Source organism: Lipophrys pholis (genome assembly GCF_963383615.2).
Source record: "Lipophrys pholis genome assembly, chromosome: 14".
NCBI classification, from domain to species: Eukaryota; Metazoa; Chordata; class Actinopteri; order Blenniiformes; family Blenniidae; genus Lipophrys; species Lipophrys pholis.
Genome location: NC_137633.1, coordinates 5,507,129 through 5,531,221, shown reverse-complemented (window position 1 = coordinate 5,531,221; position 24,093 = coordinate 5,507,129). Strand labels below are relative to the sequence as shown.

At 42.4% G+C, this 24,093-nt stretch overlaps 1 protein-coding gene across 2 annotated transcripts; it reads right to left on the bottom strand.

The window, feature by feature from the left end:
• Positions 1–5,223: 5,223 nt before the first annotated feature.
• gpr68 (G protein-coupled receptor 68) lies at positions 5,224–23,574 on the bottom strand. 2 transcript variants are annotated; one of them, XM_080480921.1, is made up of 7 exons: positions 23,200–23,574; positions 7,722–7,986; positions 7,269–7,418; positions 6,949–7,082; positions 6,601–6,823; positions 6,333–6,513; positions 5,224–5,831 (listed from the first exon to the last, which is right to left on the bottom strand). In XM_080480921.1, the coding sequence occupies exons 2-7, from the start codon at positions 7,806–7,808 to the stop codon at positions 5,293–5,295; spliced, it is 1,314 nt and encodes a 437-aa protein (XP_080337047.1). In that variant the 5' UTR covers positions 7,809–7,986; positions 23,200–23,574; the 3' UTR covers positions 5,224–5,292. The 2 variants fall into 2 exon arrangements, with proteins under 2 accessions (XP_080337047.1, XP_080337048.1); XM_080480922.1 differs by lacking the exon at positions 23,200–23,574 and adding an exon at positions 9,402–9,780.
• Between the last annotated feature and the right edge of the window lie 519 nt (positions 23,575–24,093).

Below are 24,093 nucleotides of genomic sequence, written 5' to 3'. Positions count from 1 at the left end.
AATAAAAATGAAAAAAGAACTTTTGATGCGTCCTCGTTTTTATTTTTAAGTTAATGTTGACCATCGACGAGAATCAAGAGTATTTATTGTCAGTTAGCGTACAGTATGAATGAGACAAATGAAGCTTTGTATGCAAACAAGTCGAGGAACCAAAACCTCTTTTTCATCCTCAACATGTAGAGTTAATTTCTACTGCAGGTAATTATTTTAACCATTACCGGAGAAGGCGCAGGTGAGTTTATGCTGTGCACAAAATATGCAAATGATTCGTTATGGTTTATTCCGTTATCATATTTTATTCATTTAAATTTTAAATGTTAAAGACCCTACGCTAACAGACGAGGGTTCGTTCATGTCGATGCAGTGAAACTAAACGTCGTCAGCTGCTGGCGGTTTTAAAGTTAAATGAAAACGCATTGTGTTGATGCAGCAAACGGGTCCTGTTAAGCGTGCAGAATTTTGATCCGACACCGACTTACTTGAGCCCGTTTTAAATGGCATCTATCCTATCCATCGATCCGGGGTCTTGTGCGGCTAATAGACGAGAGAGGAACCAGGGAGTCGCGGTGAGGCGACAGTGCAAACCGCTGAGTGACCGACCGCTTTTCATACAAATGCTCTTCTGCACTCAAAGAGCAGAAAATCGTTTCACTCCCTCTATAGGTTCCCGTGCATTTGTAATCACCCTGGTGCGAAGCTGTTGAGGGAGAGACGGCGCTGTAAACAACTGAGGTCGCCTTTCCCAGACGTGGTTTAGACGAGCTGCTTTCTTCAAAACATGAACTATTTCTAGACTGTGGCTGCAATAACAGGAACTAATCAGACTCTGCTTGGAAGGCTCAGTTAGGCCGGGGCGTCTATGTGTGGTGACATTAAAATAAAGCAGGTCGATGTCGCGCGGCGCCGCCGCCCTAACATGCGAGCTGGCGGTACCTGGAGGCTCAGGGTGCATGATGGGACACCCGGCTCCCAGCCCCGCCCCCACACAGCGCTGGCCGGCGGCCTGCCGATGTGGTTTCTGCTCCAGTGCAATGCGGTTCCTCAATTCACCGCCCTCCATCAACATTTTGCACAACCGGACAATGAGGAATGACGTGTAAGAATTGATGAGCTGCTGGTGCATCATCATCATCATCATCCTCATCCTCCAGTTTAATAACTCCTCAGGGAGGCAGATGAAACGCAGATCCAGTAAATGTTTTATGTGTAAAAGCGACAGAATGGAAGATAGATTTTTTATTTTTTTAAACTCGCTTTTCATCTTCTGTGACGTCCTGCTGTCGCTCTCATCTCCCCTCATCTCTTATTCAACTGTGACCTTTGACCCTCACATGACACGGGTTTAAGGCGACATCCTGCTGGCCAGCAGCTGCAGCCAGCAGCAGCCAATACTGCCAAGATTAATACACACACACACACACACACACACACACACACACACACACACACACACACACACACACACACACACACACACACACACACACACACACACACACACACACACACACACACACACACACACACACACACACACACACACACACACACACACTCTCTGCACTTGTTCGCTCTCATTTGACACTGCAGGTCCCCCCAGAGGAAGGACTCTGCTACAAAAACAAACACACTCACGCACAGACGAACACTTTTGGTTTTCCACTCACGCTCGTTTTCATTCTCAGCTTTTGATTCACCTGACGACTGTCATTATTAATCTCCCCAAAACCAATAAACACCAACAAACACTCGTCCAGCCCATCATATAATCCCGGTACTTCACCAGACGCTGAGGTAGTAACGCAGATACTGAGCCACATGAAAGTATTGCTGCATTCAGTTTTACTAATAGGATGTTGATTTGTCATCAGTAAAACTACTGACTTTTCTTCCACTTTATTTCAACCAGCTTAAAATAATCAGATTCTGTGCTATTATGTTTACAAAGCTCATTGTGGCAAGCAGAGCACACGACCCCATTTAAATATTCCAACCTTCTGCATTAACGTGACTTAAAATGGCATCGGAGTGACACATGTTCAACGCTACACAAGCAGACATGGTGGAAAAAAATGCATCACATCGTTTCATCACAACAATACTGATTAAACACACTTAAATGAGCGTGGTCTGACTCTGCCATCGTTTACCAGATATCAAACTCTTAAAAACATGCATGTTGGGTAAATGGGTGTTTTCTAAATTGAGTCTATATGGGTGTGTGTGCGTTATTGCTCTTTTTGAGACGTCAACTTTGTTGCCCATTGACCCATCAGGACAGAAGTTGTGGTCCATAAAAGGAAACCATTGGATTTATTCAAAGCCAGGAGGAAATACAACTGACTTTATGAGCATCAGTCAGAGAACAGCGGCTCCTAACCACATCTCTGTACTTACTTACTTACTTACTGGCTGTCTATTGGATGATCTCAAAAGGCCTATTGATCAGTGGGCATCATCCAAACAATCAATATGTTGACTTCATTACATTTTTTTTCCCCTGCATATAAAATGAATGTTTGTGCCTGAACTCACCACAGCCCACACTCCGGACCGGTTGGTCGTCCATCACAGGGATAACATGGGGAGAAGGACAGAGACACACACACACGTTTCAGACCTCAACCTAACCCTAAACCATGTATTCAGCATAACATTTAATTATTTAAAGTTTTGAATGGGTCACATGAACTTTTATCCTCACAGGAAAGACAGTTTAAACAGATTCACACAGCAGTAATAAACACAAACACACACTGCGACTCTGTCCTTGTAGATATTTGATGTAATGCATTTCCATAACCTTGGGTATTATAGTTTGCTTTCCTTCTACTTTTCATCTCATCTAGTTTTCTAAAACCTGTTTCTAAAAACGTCTTGATCAACATGAGGCTCTGTGTTTTTATGTTCTGGAATAAAACGTGCAGTCGGTCGCATCCAGTTAGTTTAAATAATGAAATGTGGACTATATTTTGGGATCTTGTCCTTTCTTAGGGTACAATATGGTAACAACGACCCAAATTGTGATAAAATATAATGTAATAACTGGTAGATAATGCAACAAAAGTGCTGAGCTCAAACTGTAATATAGAAATTAGATTAAAAAAAACACAAAATGCAATCACACGTCGTTCAAGAAAAAGGCCTTCTATTCGAGCATATAGTTTTCAGAGCTTTATAAAAAATACTCTATATCACATTCATCACTGTGAGGATATAGCATTAAGAGTTAGACCACCACTTTGACTTATGCTTACTGTGTGCATTCATATTCTGAAAGATTTGTACCACGTGAGACTTGCTTACACTTACAATAAACCTATATCTTGAAAACATTTAAAACAATACACCTTCAGTTTTGACCATAATTACACTCCTTTTCAATAGGTATGACAATATGCCATAGATAGAAAGCATAGCATCACCATTCAATAACAAACGAGCACACAGTTTAGATGCAGTTTTTACAAATTCGTTGCATTCCCATGCATGTCACAACACTTGCGCATTCCCAAGGTATTATCGCCACAGAAGCAGACCTGGGCAGGACAGAGAGAGGAGGTGTTACAGTCGCCCATTCTTCACCCTTTAGTGTTACGCTCAACATTTGTCTTGCTCAAACTTTGAGTCATGATTAAATACTGAAAAGCATTTTGAATTTAATTTAAATTCAGACTTCTTTACCAGACTGGAAGACCCCCCCCCCCCAAAAGCTTAACCAGTTTTCTTTTCAATATATTTGACTGTTAACAAGCGTATTCAATAAAAGCAGGTCTTATTTCCACCTCCCACAAAGAAATTATAAAATGCAAACATCAAACAATCTGCATTCACAGTCACCAACATTAAAATATCAAGTAATTGGCTGACTTTTAAACTGCTTCATTCGGCATAATAACGCATTTTTTTCCCACCAATACTGATGAATGAACAGCAACACTTTGTCGAAACAACATATGCTTTTCTTGCTTCTTTTTGAAATGGTGATAGTTTGAGTTAAAGTCATGAAACGAGCAGAGATAAAAAGAGTCAGTTTGGTTGATGATGAAGGATTCAATCCTTTAAGAACGGCGTCAGAGGCAACAACGGGGAGAAATCAAATCCACCCCACAAAGCAGTTTAGATATTAACGAGTCCTTTATCTGTCAGTTAATGATCGTGTTGACATTAAATTAACTCTTGTCTAACGCTGAAGCTGCCGTCGGTGTGGCTGAGCGCAGGAGTGTGGCTTTCAGCCCGGATCTGTTGTTGTACCTTTGGTTCTGCTGGTGTCTGCCTCAAACTCACCCTGCAGCCGAGGTTCACCCACAACTGGAAACACAAGACCCGTTGTTATTCCCACTCCCACTATGATAGTCTTTTAAATTAAAAAAAAAAAAAAAAAAAGTTTCCATTGAGAGCAGAGAGGGGCAACATTGATTATTGTGAGGGCTGCAAAAATGATATTATTATTATCATCAGTTTATCATTGTCAGTTATCATTGTATATTTCTGATTTTAAAGAGGTTATATTATAAAACTTTTCAATACTTTCACATGGTCTCGTTAGTCCAAAAACGCTGTATTCAGAGTTTATTGCCCCAAATCCAGCTTTGCCTTGATTTTTCCGCCATTTCAATATTGGATCACAGGAGCTGCATTCAGAATCTGCTGTGTCTGTGTGAGCTGGACTGGCTCCGCCCACACATGCCCATTTTGGGAAGAGGAGGAAGTACTTCCTCTTGTGGTGCGATGTGCCAGAGCAGAGCTTCCTGATTGTGGGAGGGTCAAAGGGAGGGCCTACCTTGACTGGGATTGGCTAAACCCCCGATGACACTGTATAGGGTTTGATTTCTGATTGGCTGGTTGGAGCAACACACTTTTTAAAACTTGAATCAACCCAGTGAGAGAGAGATGAAAGATTTGGGGCGTCATTTCCAGGTATGATGAGGGCATATTACTGTTGGAAAACGATTATAAAGTGAATTTGGCATAATATGACCTCTTTAAATTCCTGCATGTATTGGTGTAAATTCAGCTGGTTCATGTGTGTTTAAAATAACCATTACCCTACCAGCACTTACTTGGAAATTAACTCATGTGCATCAAAATAAGGGAACGGGCTGCATGTGGCCCACAGGCGGCCATGTCTCTTTTAGGGTTCGTCACCCTAATACTAATCATAATGTCAGTTTGGAGCTCAAAGATAAAAAGTAAAAAATAAACCTTCTTTTTTTTTTTTTTCAATCAAATGCTAATAAACAGTAATAATGTAAACACGGCGGGTTGGGCCTCGGTCTCTCTCGCTCTACTTCAGCACAGTTTTTGAGTTTTGCTGCGCTCCCCCGTGGCCTCCACCAGAACGGGTCCGGATCGGTAACTGTGGCCGGCGTACTTCTCCGTCTCCTCAGTCCTCCCCTTCGTCTGCCTCTTTCCTACTGCGGCCGTCACACAGCCGGACTTCCCATCGACGTCCACCTGTTTGTCATAGAGTCTGCTGTTTGGCACAATGAGCGGTACGATAGTTTTCTCGTCAGTTTGCGTGATTAAGATCGTGTTTCCACACACGCCGTCCGTTTTGGCGCTGTTCAGCGTGCTGGTGTGTGTGAGCAACGTCACTGTCGGGTGGCCGTTGTTTTCGTCCGTGGCGACCTCGTGGGAGTCGTTGCCCGGGTTTCCGGGACTGGCGTTGCCACGGCGACAGCAGCAGCAGAGTATCCTGGCCATGGGTCTGACCACGACTCTGTGGAGGCCGCGGCGTGCGCTTTCACTCACGAAGCAGTAGAGGGCGGGATCGGCCACGCAGTTCAGGGTGGTCAGCAACAGCGACAGGTGGTAGTAGTTGAAAATGGCTGTAAACCAAAAATATGTTTTTTACCTTTTGACTGATAATTCTTCACATTGCGATTGTTTTTGTTTTTGTTTTTTTGCTTCGAATTTAAACTTGTTTTCTGGAACACTCTTATATGTTTGATAACTTCCATCCAATTACGCCAACAATTCACACAATGCACATGATGTCACTCTTAGATGATGACCTGCAAAATGTACGCAAAACAAAAGCACAATTTATTTGCATGAGCCCGCAATTTAGCACATTTCACACAAGATTTTAATAAATCAGACTTTATGTACAGTATGTTAGTGTACACACACACAAAAAAAATTTATGAAAGCTATGCACCGCTCTTGTAATACCACTCTGTGCCACAAGGTGGTGTTGTGAGTCTATATTGAACAAGCAAGATAAACACAGCTGACAAACTTAAAGCTCTTTCATTATTAATTGTTCTGCAATCTGTCACTAATCAGACAATATCCAAGCTTGATAACTGCTCTGGATTGAACGGTACCTGCGATGAAGTTGCACTCCCGCTCCAGCAGGGTGCGCACTAACAAGAAGATGTGATACGGCGAGAAGCAGACGAGGAAGATAAGGATGGTGCTGCCGACCAACTGTCTGATCCTCATCTTCTGGTCCGGTTGTGTTCCTGCGCTTCGGCCCACGGCACGCAGGACGCACAGGTAGCTGATCTACACCGGAAGAATGAATACAGACAAATCAAAACCTACTTTTATATCGACAAGAGAGATGAACACCGTGTGGAACAGGTACCGCACCATCAGAATGGCCAAGGGGAACAAGAAGCCAATGGTGAAGCGGTAGTAGTTGATGGGGTATTCCCACGGCTGCATGGGGTAGTGCTCGAAGCACACCGACTGGTTCTTACGGTCTCTGCTGAGTTCTTTGTGTCGGAAGAAAACCACGCCTACTGCGACCTCCTTCAGCCAGATGATGGCGCTGACAATCCACGCCGCACTCATCGAACGGAGAGAGGTGAACCTGAAGACATTGTAAGGTAAATCCATTTAAAAAAAAAAAAACTCCAATTCCGAGTTTATGTAATGTAATCTCTTCTGTTTAGCGCATGGCCTCCATCTTTTTCGAGAGTTGAGTCACAGATGTACCTCAGAGGATGGACCACGGCCAGGTAGCGGTCCAGGCTGATGCAGCACAGAAAGCCGATGCTGATGTAGATGTTCTCGTAGAGCAGGAAGCCGCAGAGCTGACACAACCATTCTCTGTGACGCCAGTCATCATCCTGAAAAGGAGCAAGCGCACGTATGGCATGAGAGCGGAGCAACATGAAGAAGAGGATCCACAGACGAAGACAAATCATTGAATATTAATGAAAATGTATTTTTCTTAGAGGACAGCCTATTTTTCATTGGAAGGGTTTGCTGCAAACTGCAGACAGGTTCCCTGTGTCTGGACATTGCTACGTCACCTGAAAGATGTACTGAAGCCACAGAGGTAAAGACGCCAGGTACAACAGGTCGGACACAGTCAGGTTCATCAAATAAACCCCCAGCTCGTTCTTCTGCTTCAGCTGCAGCACGGCGTGATACAGGGAGTACAGGTTGGAGGGAATGCCCACCTAGAATCAAGAAGGCCGGATTCAGAACGGGGTCCACCTCGAACCGCAAGGTCCAAATCAGGTTATTCTGCAAAACCTAACCAACGTTGTAAATAGTTTGTTCTGCTCAGGCGCCTGTAAACAAACATGGCGCCTCTGTAGTGGTATGACTCCCGGTCCGTATTCTAGATTCATCGGAACTTGTAACTGGCGCCATTGCACCACGCTGACCTCAACATGGAAACAAACCATTTTCTACTGGCAGAGCATGTCGAAGTGTCACGGCACTTCAGCAGTTTTCTTGTGGTTTTGGAGATCACTCACCAGCAGGACGAGGATATACACGCAGGAGAAGAGGTACTGGTGGATTTCGTGGCTGATGGTGCAGTTCATCACGTCCTCATCAGACATGGCGTACGCCGTCACACTCCGCTCCGGCACTATTTCACACTGAACATGCACTCAGGAGTCGGCGCTGACGTGCAGCACACACAGGTCTTCATGTTTGGTTGGAGGGGGGGATTAAACTTCTCCAAATCTGATCAAATGTTCGTCTTCTCAGATCGGCAGGTCTGGTTCTCATCAGCCTCTGTGGTACAAAAGAAAAACACAAGTAATGTGAATTTTTTATTTTTTTTATTTTTTCTGAACTGATGAAGCCTTTCAGACATGAAATGTTATTCCAAACCCAAAGCAAGGGACATGATGCAGCATCAACAGTTTAGCTTGTTTACTTTTCAGGGACCATGTACAGAAAACATTAATCTTAAAGAAAAGATGCTTTGTACCAGATTTAGCCGTCTGCAGTCCCCGGGCAGGAACACAACATTAGAATACGTATTACAAATATAGCCTACAGTAAAAGAATAGTAACATAAGCAATTACCATTAAAATTCATCACCTGAATTCCTAAAATTCATACCGAATACTAAAATACATTATACAACAATGCAATGGACAATTGAAAAGGATTAATGCTGACACAGCTGGTTTTCCATAATCTGCTTTTTCAGGTCAGGAGAAAATCTGTTCCAGTCAACTTCAGACAAACTTTAACTTGAATGTTCGAAACTCTGGGAGGAGCTTCAATTGTTTGCATGACGCAACGTTATCACAATCCTTCAGTTCTGCGCATTCTTCAGTCAGCAAAATGCATCTTGCTTTAAAACCGAGTTACATAATTTATTTTAATCTACATTAAGTTCACAACTGAACCTCATGTCGTAAACCACACAGCAAAGTCAGATTTGTCCACGCACGGCAGCAGATTGCACCGTAACTCTCCTACAGCATGAACGGTTACTGTAATCCGGTAAGCCTCCCTGCAGCCTCCCTTATGATGATACTTCCTCCTTACCGGGAACAGAGACGACTAGTGCGTCTCAATCGTGCAGTGTAACTGCAAATCCACCTCCAGCATTGTAACATCAGAGAAACGGGGGGGGAGCTGACCCAATGATTCATCTGAAGACTCCTCCCACTCAAAATACATGAACACAAAAAGAAGAAGTAGCTGAAAATCACTACTTGATCACAGTTAGTAAGTCTGGAGTTACTTTACAGACAATAAGAAACGACTAATCCATTTTAAAAAGTAACTCCAGACTTATTCATCAGTTATGGCCGGCGGCTCATTGAGAGAAGATGTTGCTGAAATTCACTGATTTATTACAGAAACACGTTTATGAACTGAAAAGGCCACAAATAAATAATTTAGTTAAACTACCAACAAAAAGTATGTCTTATGAAGATAAACTGGAATGTAATGAGGATAATGCATCAGAGCAACTGTGAATATAATCTAATGCTAGTGTTGAAAACACTCCAAAATCTTGAAATATACAACTTAAGTAACTTATGTTTGTAATGTCGAAAAAGTGATGAATTACTTGTAAATTCACATTAGTTATGCATTACGTCACAACAATTTATTCCCAACACTATTTTGTAATAAAAACAGCGATTCAGCTTTTTTTCCGTGACAGTTAAAATATCATCCTCACATTTTTTCTTGATACTGTAGTTATAGTTGAAAAGCCCGGCCCATTTTCTCTGTGTCTGATATTAATAGCATGAAGTTAAAGCTTAACGCTCATGCAGCTCTCTGTGTCTGACACCACTTCCTCGAAAAAAAACGAGTGTCTGAATGTCACTTCTTTTCTGTGAACTCCAGTATTACAGAGAACCTGCTGGCCTCCCCGTGTAAAATCCTCCAGCTACATTTCTTTGCTTTGGCGTCCCGTCATCTTGAGAATGGCTCCATAATAATACATCACAAAACCGTTTAGCGCCACCAGAACGCCACACGTTGAAACCTCAAGTGTCGTATCGGTTTCTCTCTCTCTCTCCTAGTCTGCCCTTTTGGAATGCTCTGCCTCTCTCTGGTTTTCCTAAAAGGACCAGTAAGAAAAGAGGAAAAAAAAAAAAAAAAAAAAGCATGGCTGGATGTACTGAGCATTCCTCAAAGGTCAAACGAGCCCAAACTTTTAACCCTTAATCAGCCAGGAGACTGACATAAATCAGGATTTACACTCAGAGTAATGCAGTCAATGAATGAAACTGGAACTCAGCTAAATATACAACAAAGCCGCTTTCAGACATGTAATCCAAAGTGCTTCACATTAAAAACGGAGGTAAACATACACATTTACATGCATATTTATGGACACACTTGCCCACATACAGTATGTGCTGCATGTGTGAATCCACGCTCAGATGCATGCACACACTGAGCCAGTCAGTCACCTCAACTTTCATGCAGGGACGACTCAGTGTATTGCAAATTTATCGTTGTGCCGATTTCCAACATTTGCGACACACATGTTGAAAATTGACTGACCGTCATAAATGATATACTGTACTGAGCATTCATGCTCTGCGTGGTAAAATATTAAGGAGAATCAGATGGAGCCCTGCTGCAATAGAAAGCCGATCGTGTTTCCAAACAAACAGGCCAGAAGTTAGAAGCACAAAGTACATAAATCAGTGAAAAATGACCAAAAACAATAAAGTCTGCAGACATGAATGAACAGCTTGATGTTACTTCTGGATTCAAGAATCAATCTATACAAATACGGACCAATAAAACTGCTGGAAACCCCAAAAAACAAAAAAAACAATCTACAATTCATGAAATACATGCATTTAACGTATTTTCTGCATCTCGGTTTCCAGCCGCCAGATGAGGCGACAGGAACAGATGAATGCAAGAACCAAACGGTGAATGAATAAGTGATGACGCTCGGCCGGTTCAGTTTGCGCCGAGTCAGCAGAGCCTGAATCGATGGGGCCTGAACGCGTTACAGTCGGTATGAGGTGCCGAGAGGTCGCGGCGAAGTTCACCCCTTCATAGAGTTACATTTTAAAAATTCAACAGCAGCGTATCTTATCAGAAACAGTCTCCTGAACGACACTATTCTTATGCGACGTGGTATAAACGGTGCGGATTGGATTCCTGCACATCAAAAATTGAATGCAGGGTCGGTTTACCCGTTTTTGTTCCGACTGGCCTGCGACCAAACTTTGTTGAAGCGTCTCTTTTAGCAAACGTGCCTCGCTGATATGCAACGTGGAATGCCTGTAATTTGGCGCCAGCTTCGTCGTCATATTACCAAATTGAATATTCTCAAACGACTAGTCACATTTTAGAATCTATATCGATTTTGTTTCAGCCTTTTTATGGCATCGCCCACAAAACATTGATATTTTCCTTGAAATAAAAGCAAAAGAGCTTCTGACACTAAACACAATAAATCTGCTGGCACATGTGATCCTTCAAAATTAATATTAACATGATATTTTGAATATCTGACTGAATTAGCAAGTATTTAAAACACCTGAGAATCTTAATGTTTCGTGTTTAATAAGGATGTAAACCTGCATCTAAAATCAGAAGAGCGTTTATCCTAAACAATAGAACTATTGTTTGCTCGTGCTTGTGACCATATTATTTAAAATTTTGAAATTTGACCGTGTAAATGTACAATTTATTAAATAAAATGTGCTGGTTGAGAGCTGAGATGTGGATCACAGGTGTCCAGGCCGTTCTGAAAGAGAGGGCAATTAAGCAAAGAGTGAAAACTGAACACGGACTGTGACACCAGCAGACACGTGATAATGATGACAATGGAGTTTTAATCTAATAGATCACCCTCAAATTTCTGCCACCTTCATCTCATTCTCAGAGGAAACGTGAGTCACTAAACGATAACGGGGCGTCCGAGGATGGGAGTACAGTAACGAGAGTCAGACGCTGTCAGGTGAAGGAAACGTCGTCACACAATCAAAACAAGTTAATATGCTGAATTTTATCCACCAAAACTCATCAAGATGTGCCAGTTTACTCAAGTAACGCACTGATGGCGATGACTAAAGAGACGGAGGACAGACGAGCAGTAATAATACACACAATCAATGATGTCATTCAGTATTGTTGACAAAGTCTGACAATGTTGGCGTTGTTAATTATGATGCTGTTCTTACTGTGATCGGAGGATTTTCCTCAGCCGCCCTCCACAACTTTCATTCATTCACTTTATTGTAGGATATTTTCAGAACCTCTACTGTTGCTCCTCTTTTTTTGACCTGATCACTGATCGTCTCTGTTGTTGCATTTTTTTTTTTTTTTTTTTTTTTTACTATTTTTAACACCATGTTATCAAATTAGATTATTAGATTATCTGCTTGTGGAGCCTCAGCATGAACTCAAGCAAACAAACATGGAAATGATAAGAGTTTCCGAAAGCACAATCTATTTTAAAAAGAAAAACACAGTTGACTCCCAATAAATAGTTTCAATTTAAAGTAAAAAGTCAGTTTACAGAAGCATAATGCTGACACAGCAAAAACCCTGTGACATTTTTTTTTTTAATGACAAAATAAATCACATTTTGTCCAACGTTTCTCTACGTTGGACAAAAATCATGAGATAAACACGTTTAGATAAAAGCAAGTGTGGGCTTTCAAACACTCGAGTTTTAATGTTTTTGGACATTTCCTATCAGATCCATGGAGGAGCAAACACACCCAGCAAAAGTCAACATTTCACATCCACCACAGCGTCACTGACAGCAGAGAAATATTGCTGATGCTTTGTGCCTCTGGACGTAATGAACACGTAACTGGTGGCACTCACTTGGCAGCTAAAGTAAGTCTGTACTTCATCTCTGCCCGGCTGGCAGCAGCTCGTCTCTCCCAGTGGTCTGCAGAGTTCCTGGGCTTTTGTTCTGAAACCCTCCGGCCGCCTTCATCCTCATGCAACCGCAGCCTCTGCTTACTGAGGGACCTGCATCTACTGATGCTATTTAACTACATCCAGCGGGTTTGATTGTGTGTTTTTCCCCATTTGGTTGAATTCTAACTCCTCATTTTCCTTTTTTTTTTTTTTTTTGGTCTCTTCCAAGAATAATCCCTAACTTTTGGAGTCCAAATGTCCAAATTTACAGGTAAATAATGTGCATACAAAGTCCAGAGCATGGTTGGAAGTGGTTGACTTTATTGTGTTTGATAAAGTTGTTTTTGGTGTTACATCAGAAACACAAATTCAAATCCGGATGATTTTTTGGGATAAACTCTTGTTTGAAACATGTAGAGAATGCATATAAGAATACATCGGGTAGCAATGGCCAGTTGAAAAATCTATACAGATTGACAAACTATAGTTTGTAATTCGTATTGATCACCTCCTTACCGAAAACCTTCATTGATCATGACAAATCGTGTAATTCACTGTAACAGGAGGCCAACTGGAGCAGATTGGATCCGGTTAGTCACCAGGAAGCCAAAATAAATGTGAAATTTCATGCTGTAAACAATACTGTTTGTAAACATCATGACAGTTTGGGAAACCGTCCTGAGTTGAGCTGTTAACGTAAAACAAAATAAATAAATGAGATGAAGGAGAGGATGTTTCTTAGTCCTGGCCACTAATGGGTAGAGGTACGCCTCTAATGGTTAAAGGTGGTTGCCACCAGGCTGGCTGTACTGGGGTGGGGGCTGCGATCGATTTCCTAACTTATTTCCCTGCGGCATTTCTAATGCCAATGCAGCTCTTTTAGACGTAACCATGGCAACAACAGCAAGTTGTAAATCTTGTGCTGGTGGCATTTCTGTCACCCCCCTCATCACCAGTCATATCTCCACCAGTATTACGCTTCGCCAACGTTACATAATCGGCCTGCGCGTCCTCCCGACTCAACATCTGAGTGGTTGAGAGACTCAATAAAAACAAAAAGCCTTTCTATTTATCTGTGAGAAAAAAAATATTGGTGTAAAACAACAAATACAACACGATCGGCTCCAACAGTGTACAAACGATGTGCATATAAACGCGTTTCCTCCAAATCACAGGATGTTTGCATGTGTTTGTTTGCTCCCGTTCGCCACACGGCACCCATCAGCACCCAAGATTCCCAGAATGAAGTTTTTGTGAGCGCACAGGCGGATGTGAATCGTTCTTGAGCTTTGATCTCGTGGAGCTTCAGTCTGGCAGGCTGAGCGTCAAGAGTTATCCCCATTTCACTGTCACACGCAGCAATTTAAATGACCAGAGTGTCGCCAGTCTTTATTAAAAAAAAAAGGAGAACACTCCATTTTATCCTCAGTCTGTTGAGACATCTACGTCTTCTATCTGACCATCTTCTAAACCACTGGAGACAGTGACTTATTAGAATTTCTTTTTATTCATTTAGACAAAGTGGAGCCACAATTCTACTTAAAGCGTAAGTTGGAAAAAAAAAAAAAAAAAAAAGTTTGGGATCAGTGAGAGGCTCTTTAACATTAAATTCATTCATTAAACAGGAGTTTAACGAAACTGTAACAGTAAAGTACAAAGCTGGACACTAAAATTGCACATGTAACTGTGACTGAGTGACTAAATTACCTTCGCCAACAAAAGTTGGCAGAGAAAGTTTTATTTTCATCTGCGTGTATTTATTTATTGGTTTGTATGCATTTTACCAACTTATCGCAAAAACTACTGATCCTGAATTGCATGAAATTTTCAGGGATGATTTGTCATCGTCCAAGGACCGATCGGTTAGATTTTGGGAAGTTAACGGCTACCCGTTTACGAATAAATCCCCCAAACTGTGAAATAATGTCCCATAGATCCCAACCATCCACATCAGCCGCTGACATCGCCTTTTTAATCTACTGTCTGATCAATAAAAGTAATCAGGATACATCCTGTTTATGATTTACTGTAAAGGTAAATCAACAGGAATTATGTTTTTCTACAAATAGCCCACTGAGCTCCGACGTCTTGGATGAAAATATGATTTGATGCATGCTATTATCTAACCACACACACACACACACACACACACACACACACACACACACACACACACACACACACACACACACACACACACACACACACACACACACACACACACACACACACACACACACACACACACACACACCACAGTTTGATGAATGTGTGCAGCCAGACGACTGCCTTGGAGGCTGGTGAGACCATCGCTTTCAATAACGTCAACAAATGACTCACTGACACAGACAAGGGCACACAAAGTTGCTTTTTGCCGTTTGCGGCATTTCGCTGAGCAGAACGACTGCGGAGCCGCAAATGTACAGAGCGAGGGGCGGCTTGTGGCAATTAGGAGCAATTAGAAGTCTGGAGACAACATGAAGGATGCACCGTTTTGTCGACGTCGAATGAGAAAACCTTCCTCCGTGCATTCATCATCCTCCTCCTTCCTCACCAGCTTTATCTGGCTGGGGGCGGATCTTATCCTCGCAGATGAGAAACTCACCTTATAAAATCACCCACAAACACATTCGCAACTAGAACTACACTCGGTAGAGCGCAGACCTTCGCCAAGTGTAATGGGTTAGCATTGTTGGCATGATAGCGGTCAATGCTAACTAGGTAGCATTAGGAGGAAGAAGAAGAAGATGAAGAAGAAGAAAAAGAAGAAGAAGAAGAAGAAGAAGAAGACAAATCATCCCTGTAACTCAAGTGAGTAGTTTTTGAGAAAAGTTGTTCAAATGCACACACACACACACACACACACACACACACACACACACACACACACACACACACACACACACACACACACACACACACACACACACACACACACACACACACACACACACACACACACACACAAAACAATAAATAAATACATGCAGACGAAAGCATAACCTTCTTGGCCAACTTTCGCTGGCGAAGGTAAAAACAGTAAGTTTATAGTTTTCTAAACAGACTAAAAAGTTTGTAAATTGTCGCTGGAGTAGCCAGACAGAACATGCAAACTCCTGATTAGCATGTAGCAGTGAAGTGCAGAGGACGGGCGTGGCTCGCCAACGTCACAACGGTCTCCTCCGATGAGTCGTGATAAAAGCTTTCCCTGCCAGCATTTCGAAGGTGGTGATTTTGTGAGAAGAGAAGAGTCTCTTCTCTTTCTCTCCGTCTTTGCTGAGAAACGCTAATTGATGTGGTCGTCGCGCGCTGCAGTTCCCAGATGTCACCTGCCCACAAAACAGCACTGCGACATATTTTCGGTCTTTGTTTTCCTCTGACCAACAGAACTACGAATCATTCCTCAGACTTCCGCTGTTTACTCTGAATAAACTGAAACTGAATACGTGCCCTTTTCTTAGCTTGAGGAAGCTCTTATTGCTGCACTTCGATTCCTGCGTCAGGCGGCGGCGGCGGCATTTGGAACCAAAGATGTTCCCTCCGAGAACATCAGGTGCAGTCCAACTGCTCTCTCTAATCAGGAACCAGGATACAAGATGAATCGTTGGCTTTCCTAAGCGGAGGACCGTGAACTCGGGACAGATTTTTTATTCACTTCTGTGCATGCTGTCCACAGCATACTTCCAATACAGAGGCCTGCAGGGACTTACCAAACAAAGCCGACAGAAATGAAGCCGTCGTTCCAGCAGTCACACACGGAGAACACACCGAGATACAGGAAAGAACGGGATAATGTTTTGTGGATGACTTTGTCTTACACCTTTGTTGAGAATATTTAAAAGAAACAAGTCTATATTTGAACACATGGACAGTATTTTTCGAGATTAAATTAATTAAAACTCCAGATTTAAATGAACGGGTGGTGAGTAGCTGTATTAAAGTGCATAGATGTCAGGAGCAGCACTTAAAAAAATCCATTGTATTTTATCCCTGTTAAGTTTTACTACTGCATTTATTTTGGTAAAAAAAAAAAAAGAAAAAGCTCCTACTTTGCAGCTGTTGAAGGCCGAACCTTTCAGTGGAAGGTAATAAATAAATATGTGACAAAACATGTGGCACTGCGTCTTTTCTGAAGCAATACAAACACCAAACACTGAAGTAGAAAAATCGGAATCCATGGTAACGCTCACAGTTACTCTGCAAGCTTGTCAGTTCTCTATACTAATGAGGACGACTTTCGGAAAAGACAAAAGAAAAAAAGAAAGAAAATTTTTTTGTTATAAACAACTGCAAATCTCACATCAAATCACAGACTTTATATCGAATGGGTTTGGTGTTGTGAATAAAGCTTGCAGAGATTAAAATGTCAAGATATATTAATGAAGAAGGGACAACTCCACACAATGAACTGTACGGCTTAATAATGACAATACTGAAACTATTATGTTGATTCAGATCATTCAACAAGCTGGATTCTTATTGAGATGCACGTTTAAACTTGAATTGCGACGATAACTTAGTCCTTCATCACTACACCGGCTGAACTGGAGGCTTTCAGGCTCCGTGAGTTTCTGAAACCCCTCGAGAGGCGACTTCGGCGCTCAAAGACAACGAGCAACACGTCAATATGGCTTTTCTTGCGTATATATTATTCATGCATCATCTCCTCTACAGAATGAGGGAAAAAAACGACTCGGCTATACGAACAGTAACAACAAACTTAACTCTACAAGGCTGCGTACCATCCTCTTCCACACCTTCGGTATCCATAGTGACACACACGTCCAGGAGAACTTGCGCTATAGCGCCCACAACCTCCGAACACACACACACAGAATACTAAGCGAGGTTCTTAGACGGAAGCATAATCACACTCTGCCTTTCAGCCTGAAGCTCCAATCAGGACGATATTGGCTGTGAGAGGAGAGACTCACACGGTAAAAACAACTTAAAGGGGACATATCATGCTAAATCCACTTTTTTAGCCCTTAAATGCATTTTGTTGTATATTTAGAGTGTTTAGAAGTACAGAAAAGTTCAAAGTAGTCTCTTCAGGTGCTCCGTTGATATCTTTATATTCTGTTTTGGTCATATTTTGCGATCGGTTTCGATTTTTCTATTCTCTATTACGTTTTTTGAACAATGACGTCACAGTATTCTCAGCGGAACTGCCAAATTAGGACATCGACATTTCGAGCAATCCGCCATTTTTGTTTCTCGCTGCGATTTTGTAGTCCAACCGAAGTTACGAGAGGATAAGTCGAAATGTTCGGTTGTTGGATGTAGTAACCCACAAGCTTCGTTACACCGTCTCCCAGCATCAGAACCTTTTCGAAGTGCCTGGTTGAGTTTTATTTTTCACAGAAATGTACCCACATCTGTGGGTAAGGTCATTTTTGTGTGCGCGAAGCACTTTAAGGATGACTGCTTCAGCAACCTCCGCCAGTATAAAGAAGGATTTGCCGAAAGACTTCGTCTGATTGAGCGGTCAGTTCCTTCTATCTATGGAGACGACGAACAGAGCACTTCGGTAAGCTGTATATAACGCTAAAAAGTGTGATGATAAGACGTCCCTGTCATTGTTTTGTTAGCATTAGCAGTTGCACCGTCTTCATATGTTAGCGCTGTGTGCTCGTTTTAGATTATAATGTAACTTCTGTGTTAAATAGTCGTTGTAATACAGGCAGTATTGTAGTAGTGGGCATGGATGGAGAAGTTAGTGTAAATATAGTAACACACCATTGCGTTACATCCATATGAAGACGTTGTTCTGTAGGTGCATCATCGTCATTTTCATCTCGCTCCGCCGGGTCCGACTCTGGCTCCAACATGTATGGCTGGATGGACAAATCTTCCGTTGTTGACATTTTGTAAATAATGTGTGAATATAAAGTTTCTGCGCCGCTAGATAATTGTATCTGTTCTATCAAACTACAAAGATGGCCGAACAGGGTGACGTTGAACCGAGTGTCACCTCTGCAACCTGGAGAGGAGGCGGGGTATGAAGTGTCTCATTTGCATTTGAAGAGACCGCCCCAAAACGAGTTGCTCTCAGAAGCACATCAGAAAAGGGGTTGAAAAGGGGCCTGTGGAGCTCTAATAATGAGGAATTCAGACCCAAGCATTGCAGTTTCGCGTTGTATAGACCACAACTGTATGATTTATATGTAAAAAGGAAGGATTTAAAAGCATGATATGTCTCCTTTAAGGGGGTGAATGTCGGCCGAGTTTTTAGTAGAGACGCTGAAGTTTTGTGGCGAGACGTTTCCTCCGACGGCTCTCTGTGGCTCGCATTCCCAGACTTTATGAGGTACTTCCTGCGTTGTACATCTTCTTAGGCCTTGTTCTCAATGTTTTACATTGCTGTCGTTTCCATATCTTTGACTTTTTTGATCTGTTAGCCAGAACGCTCCGATATGTTTGATAACTTCCTCCAACAAAAACATCCAACTATCGTTTTGGTGTAAATTAGCCATATAAGAACATCGTTTCCTGTGTGCATGGTGTTATCCTTAGTTGATCGTCTACAAATCGCACACAAACTGAAGGCGTATTTGGGTAAAAACTAAAACGCAATCCGTTTCGTTTGGGCGACGCCGACACTCCCAACAACTCTGAACCGGCGCCAACGAGGGATCTCTGGTCCCCTTGAAAATATGGGTCTTGGTTCGTTTAGAAACGATCTTTCTAGTAGGCGGGGAGAGAGAACGTGACGTAGTGCGCAATGCATTCTGGGTAGTAAACAAACAAAGCTGGCCGCGCGAATCAGAAGCATTAGACGCAGAAAGAGAAAGAGTTGCACAAAAATCTCACGGGCAAACAAGGAGCAGTGAGGAATAAGTAGTGAGGAAGACTATATATCGCAGTTGTTTGTGGCTACCCATTAGCCACAAGCTAACTAGCCTAGCCACCACGGACTAAAGCGCCGGGACTTCGGTCCCTATCAATCAATGAGCCGTGTTTCTTCTTTACTTCCTCTCTGGTCAGTGTTTGTTTCCGGCGACAGCGCCCCCAAACCAGCAGCTGGTGTAATTGCGTGATGTTTTCCAGGCGGTTTGGTCCGGTCTCTAAACTGAATGTGAACACCACCCGAACCAAATGAAGGTGTGAAAATTCTCGGCTCCCCTCATTGTGAACCGAGTCCCGGACTATCCCAACGTGAAAGGCCCCTTAGAGACGCCATGAGAATCAAGTCTTTACTCTTTAGACTTGCCATGACCATTACGAAGCCTCCTGAGAGCCTTTGAAGACGATTACCAGGTTCATCGACGCGAAATGAACATCCCGGGGTGATATACATAAAACCTTTGAGTAGTGATGGGTGGCAAAACATGTCCAGTAAAACAATCCCAGATATCGTGTTGTTGGAGAGTCGATGAGCCTCGGTCGGCCCCCTGTTGTGGGTTTGTTAGAAGGCCACCTTGACGGGGCTGTCAGGTCCCTGGAACATCCTGCTATTCACTTGAATAAGTCCAAGACTACCACAAGACGACCTCAAGCGCCCTCGGCCGCGCCCGGCCTCCACTTTTACCTCCTCGGCTGAAACTCGGACGTAAAGCCACTGGCATCACAAACAGGAGAAGGCTTTTTTTCTTTCTTTTTTTTTTTACTGCCTTCCTGCTAATGTTGGTGGAGCGCTGAGCCGGCCCTTTCACCAATGAATGAGGTCCGTTGCACACAAAGAGCCACAGCTCTCCGTCCAACTGGTGCCCAGCGTCTGGGCTCCGGCCCCAAAGCCAAGCCGTAAGGAGATTATAAAAGAGTGCCCGAGTTTGTCAGGGAAGAGCACCAGTCAAAAGTAATTACCAGGCAACTGACAGATATGACGGTGGTCAGGAGTTATACTGCAGCCTGTGGTCTGTGCATCACACCACGTCGCACTGCTTTCACTGCCTCCTCTTGTAGTCATTCATCTTGAGTTGTTCGTCTTCCTCGTGCCGATACACCTCCAACTGACTCTCTCCGTGTGTGATCGTCTTTAACCCCAACAGAGCTGCTGGATGGAGCCTCTGTTTGCAATGGCAGAGAGTCAAACTTTATCCATGGGAGAATTAAAGTGACTCCCTGATTGCTCAGGAAGTCTGTATTGACAACACGCCAAGTATTGGTGACGTACGGCAAAAAAAAGAAAAAAAAAGAATCTGCAGAAGTAGTGGAAGTTTCAAGGGAAAAATAAACGATCCCGTTAAGCCTTTTAAATCCGTGCCATCGACAACAAACACTCATTCAATCGTTATTTTGATTAGATCAGAGAGTTTGTGGAATATTAATTGGGGAAAATGTTGTGTTGTTGCACTCCTCTGAGCGAAACTCGGTAGAGGAAGTCGATCTGACGTAACCAAAAGTGGACCTGGTGTTCAAACATGTGCCCATTGTTACGATTCCACTAAACTCTTGTTGACCAGAGTAAGAGCAACTGAAGTACAGTCCTGTCCACACGAGCAAAAACGATCTTTTTCCCCCACTCCGTCGTTCTTAAAAGATCTCCACGTCACTATGAACACGGATCAAAAAGATGCAGTATACCCGCCAGGCCTCTAAGTGGTGCTGTAACTCTCCCACAGAAATACATCTCGTCTCATTAAAACAAATAGCATTAGCAGCTCTTGCAGCTCGTCCGCCATTGTTATTGTTTTTGAATTACATGGGGGGGAGGGGGGGTGGGGGGTTATTGTTGTTTTCCTTTTTTCATAGGAGCTGTTTGTCTGCTTTCTCTTGGTAGTTTATCTCAGCTGTTTGGTCTGTGTCTTATTCTCATGGCCATAAGTTCATGTTCACGTCAAATTACACGCAGTAAAAAGTACCGATAACAAAAAGTTCTGCTTCAGGGAAACAATTGTTGGAAGGAAAAAAAACTAATAATAAGCACAACGGCGTAAAGACAACATGTAGATTTAAAGTTCCAGGGTGAAAGTGGTTTTATCCATCAAATCACTCCTGGTGGCTTTTAGCTTTTTCTACAATACATAAATAAAGATATACAAGCTAAAGACATTATTTACTGTCACACCCCACTCAAACTCTCTCACTGAATAACCTGAAGGGCACTTTGTTTTAGTATGAGACACTTTTTTAAATCTGCTTTATGAATGAACTTTGACTTTCCCACAAATAAAAAATGACACGGGTGAATTTAATGGCGGCGTTGGCCGTGGATTCACTGTCTGTGCCATATTTATAGCAGCTACCTGATGCTGCTTTCTACCCCGATCGTGGAATCTATAAAATAAAATAGGTAATAGCCTGTCCGATACCAACAGTGTGCTCCTAATAAAATATAATGTCAAAGTGCATTAAATTTTACTATTATTTTTCTACAATTCTTGTGCCTTTGCTTCAGAATTGCACCGCATTCAGAGACGGAGACACGTCACGGCTTCCTTCAAGTTGAATTGAAAACGTCACATCAGGCTACTTTCAACGTGAAGTTCATCTAGATGGAAGGCGGCACCCCGAGGTGGGCGGTTCACTTCAATCCAACGTCCATATTCGCAGTTTCCCGCGGCAGTAAAGACGCTGAACTGCTTCATCCCCCGTGGTGGACGAAGCTGCGTCTTGCAGGCAGCCGTCATCAGTGTTTTGGTGAACGTGAAGACAAATATCAGTGATGTCCATTATATACAGAAATGATGCCATCTGGAGCTCTAAAACTGAGTCTGACGAGCAGGAAACATGAATATTTAATGTGTTTTAACGTTTGAAATATTCATATTTCATGTGTTTACGTTTTGGAAAAGGAAAACATTGAGATACATATTGAAAATATCTCTGTGATTTCCAAGTAAGAGTGGAGGGCGAATGCTCAAGATATGAGATTTGACATTTTGATCGGTTTTTCTTTTTACTGGTCTTTAACAATATATGAAATTTAAGCACCACTCTTCGTGGATTTTAATGACTAAAGAACCAACGAATATGCTTTAAAGAATATATATATAATCCAAAGCTATTTTAAAGTTTTTCAATACTATAAAAAGTGCAAAAAAAAATCTAACAGCAAGTTCTTCAAAATGTCTCGAAATTTAATAATATTGTAAAAAAAAATTTATATTTTATGTGCAATTTAATCATTAAAAAAGATGTTAAAAGGACAAGTTACATGTAAATACTCTCCTATGCTGTCCTCCATCTAGTAAGAAAAGCTTCTGCTCTGACTCACTGCACCACCTTGTGGTATAAACTGGTATTTCACGAGTGGATGAACTTTTTTTTTTACTCTGAACTCGACAGTGAAAATCCCAAAATTGAACCACGTCACTTCTCATTCCACTTGTTATTTTAGGTTATTGTTGAATGTAAAGCCTTCGACACGGAATAATGACTTTTTTCTTGAGGCAAAACAGAGAATCTGTATGTTAACTTCATATCAATCGTTCACTAAATCATATTTCAGACATTTGTAGTACATGGTTATGTAATTGAAGCAATACAAGGGAAACAGGTAGAAATCAAAACTACATGTGACAATAGAACTAATGAGGCTTTAAGCGCAGGTGTGCCAGTCTCATGATGAAGAGTGGGCAGTCATCATCATCATCATCACCCAGCCCTGTATGTTAATATCCCTCCGATGTGCCCGTGGGTGGATCTAGATTGTGGAGACCGCAGAGGAAGAGATCAGATCTCACCAGGTGTGATGCGGCAGGTGGAGGCTCCAGGGTTCTGCGGCTCCGCGTCTCTTCCTAGTGAAGCTCTCCGGTCCGGCGAGGAGAAACATCTGGATCCGCTGCAGCCGCTCGACTCCCGCCAGGTGGAGGAAACATCTCAAACTGACACCGCATGTCGGTCGGTCCTCGTCGGGACGGGAGACTCTTCAGGTCCGGTCACTTCCAGAGTCCAGAACCGAACCGAGCGGAGTTCAGCGACTCGGAGCCTCGCGCGGAGGACGACCTGTTGAAGCATCGGAACCGAGCGGAGGTCTGACTGTGCGCCGCGAGGGTCTGCACCGGACTGACCGTCAGCTCGCGAGCTGACGCACTCTGCGCGCGTGCACGCATGAAGGCGCGCATCGCATTGTGCCTTAGAGTTCTGTGAAAAAAAGTCTTGACAGAAGATTTTTCTTTAATTTAAAAACATTAATATTTATATATATATATATATATATATATATATATATATATATGAAAAGTTTTTTAGGGGAAAGAAAAATCATCCCAAGTCCACCTCTAAATATTATTAAAAAATGTTGCTCTATTTTGTATTATATTTTACTTTATTGGTTTGTTTTAATTTTGTTTTGCACAAGTCCGATGGTGACCTTTTACAGTAAAGCTTCATTCAAATGTGCACCAGCTAGTGTATGTTCTGTTTGACGATAAAGTGCCTATTCTATGCTGTTCTATTCTTCCATAAATAGCTCAGGAGAGTTTTTTTTTTTTCTTCCTTCCATTTATCATGAGAGTCAGGAGCTAACAAACCTTACATCCCATCAATGATGTCAGACTTGAGGTTTTACTTGGATTTGATCCAGATGTTGACTTGGCCGTTCCGACATGACTATCCATTAATCCAAACCTTTGTCT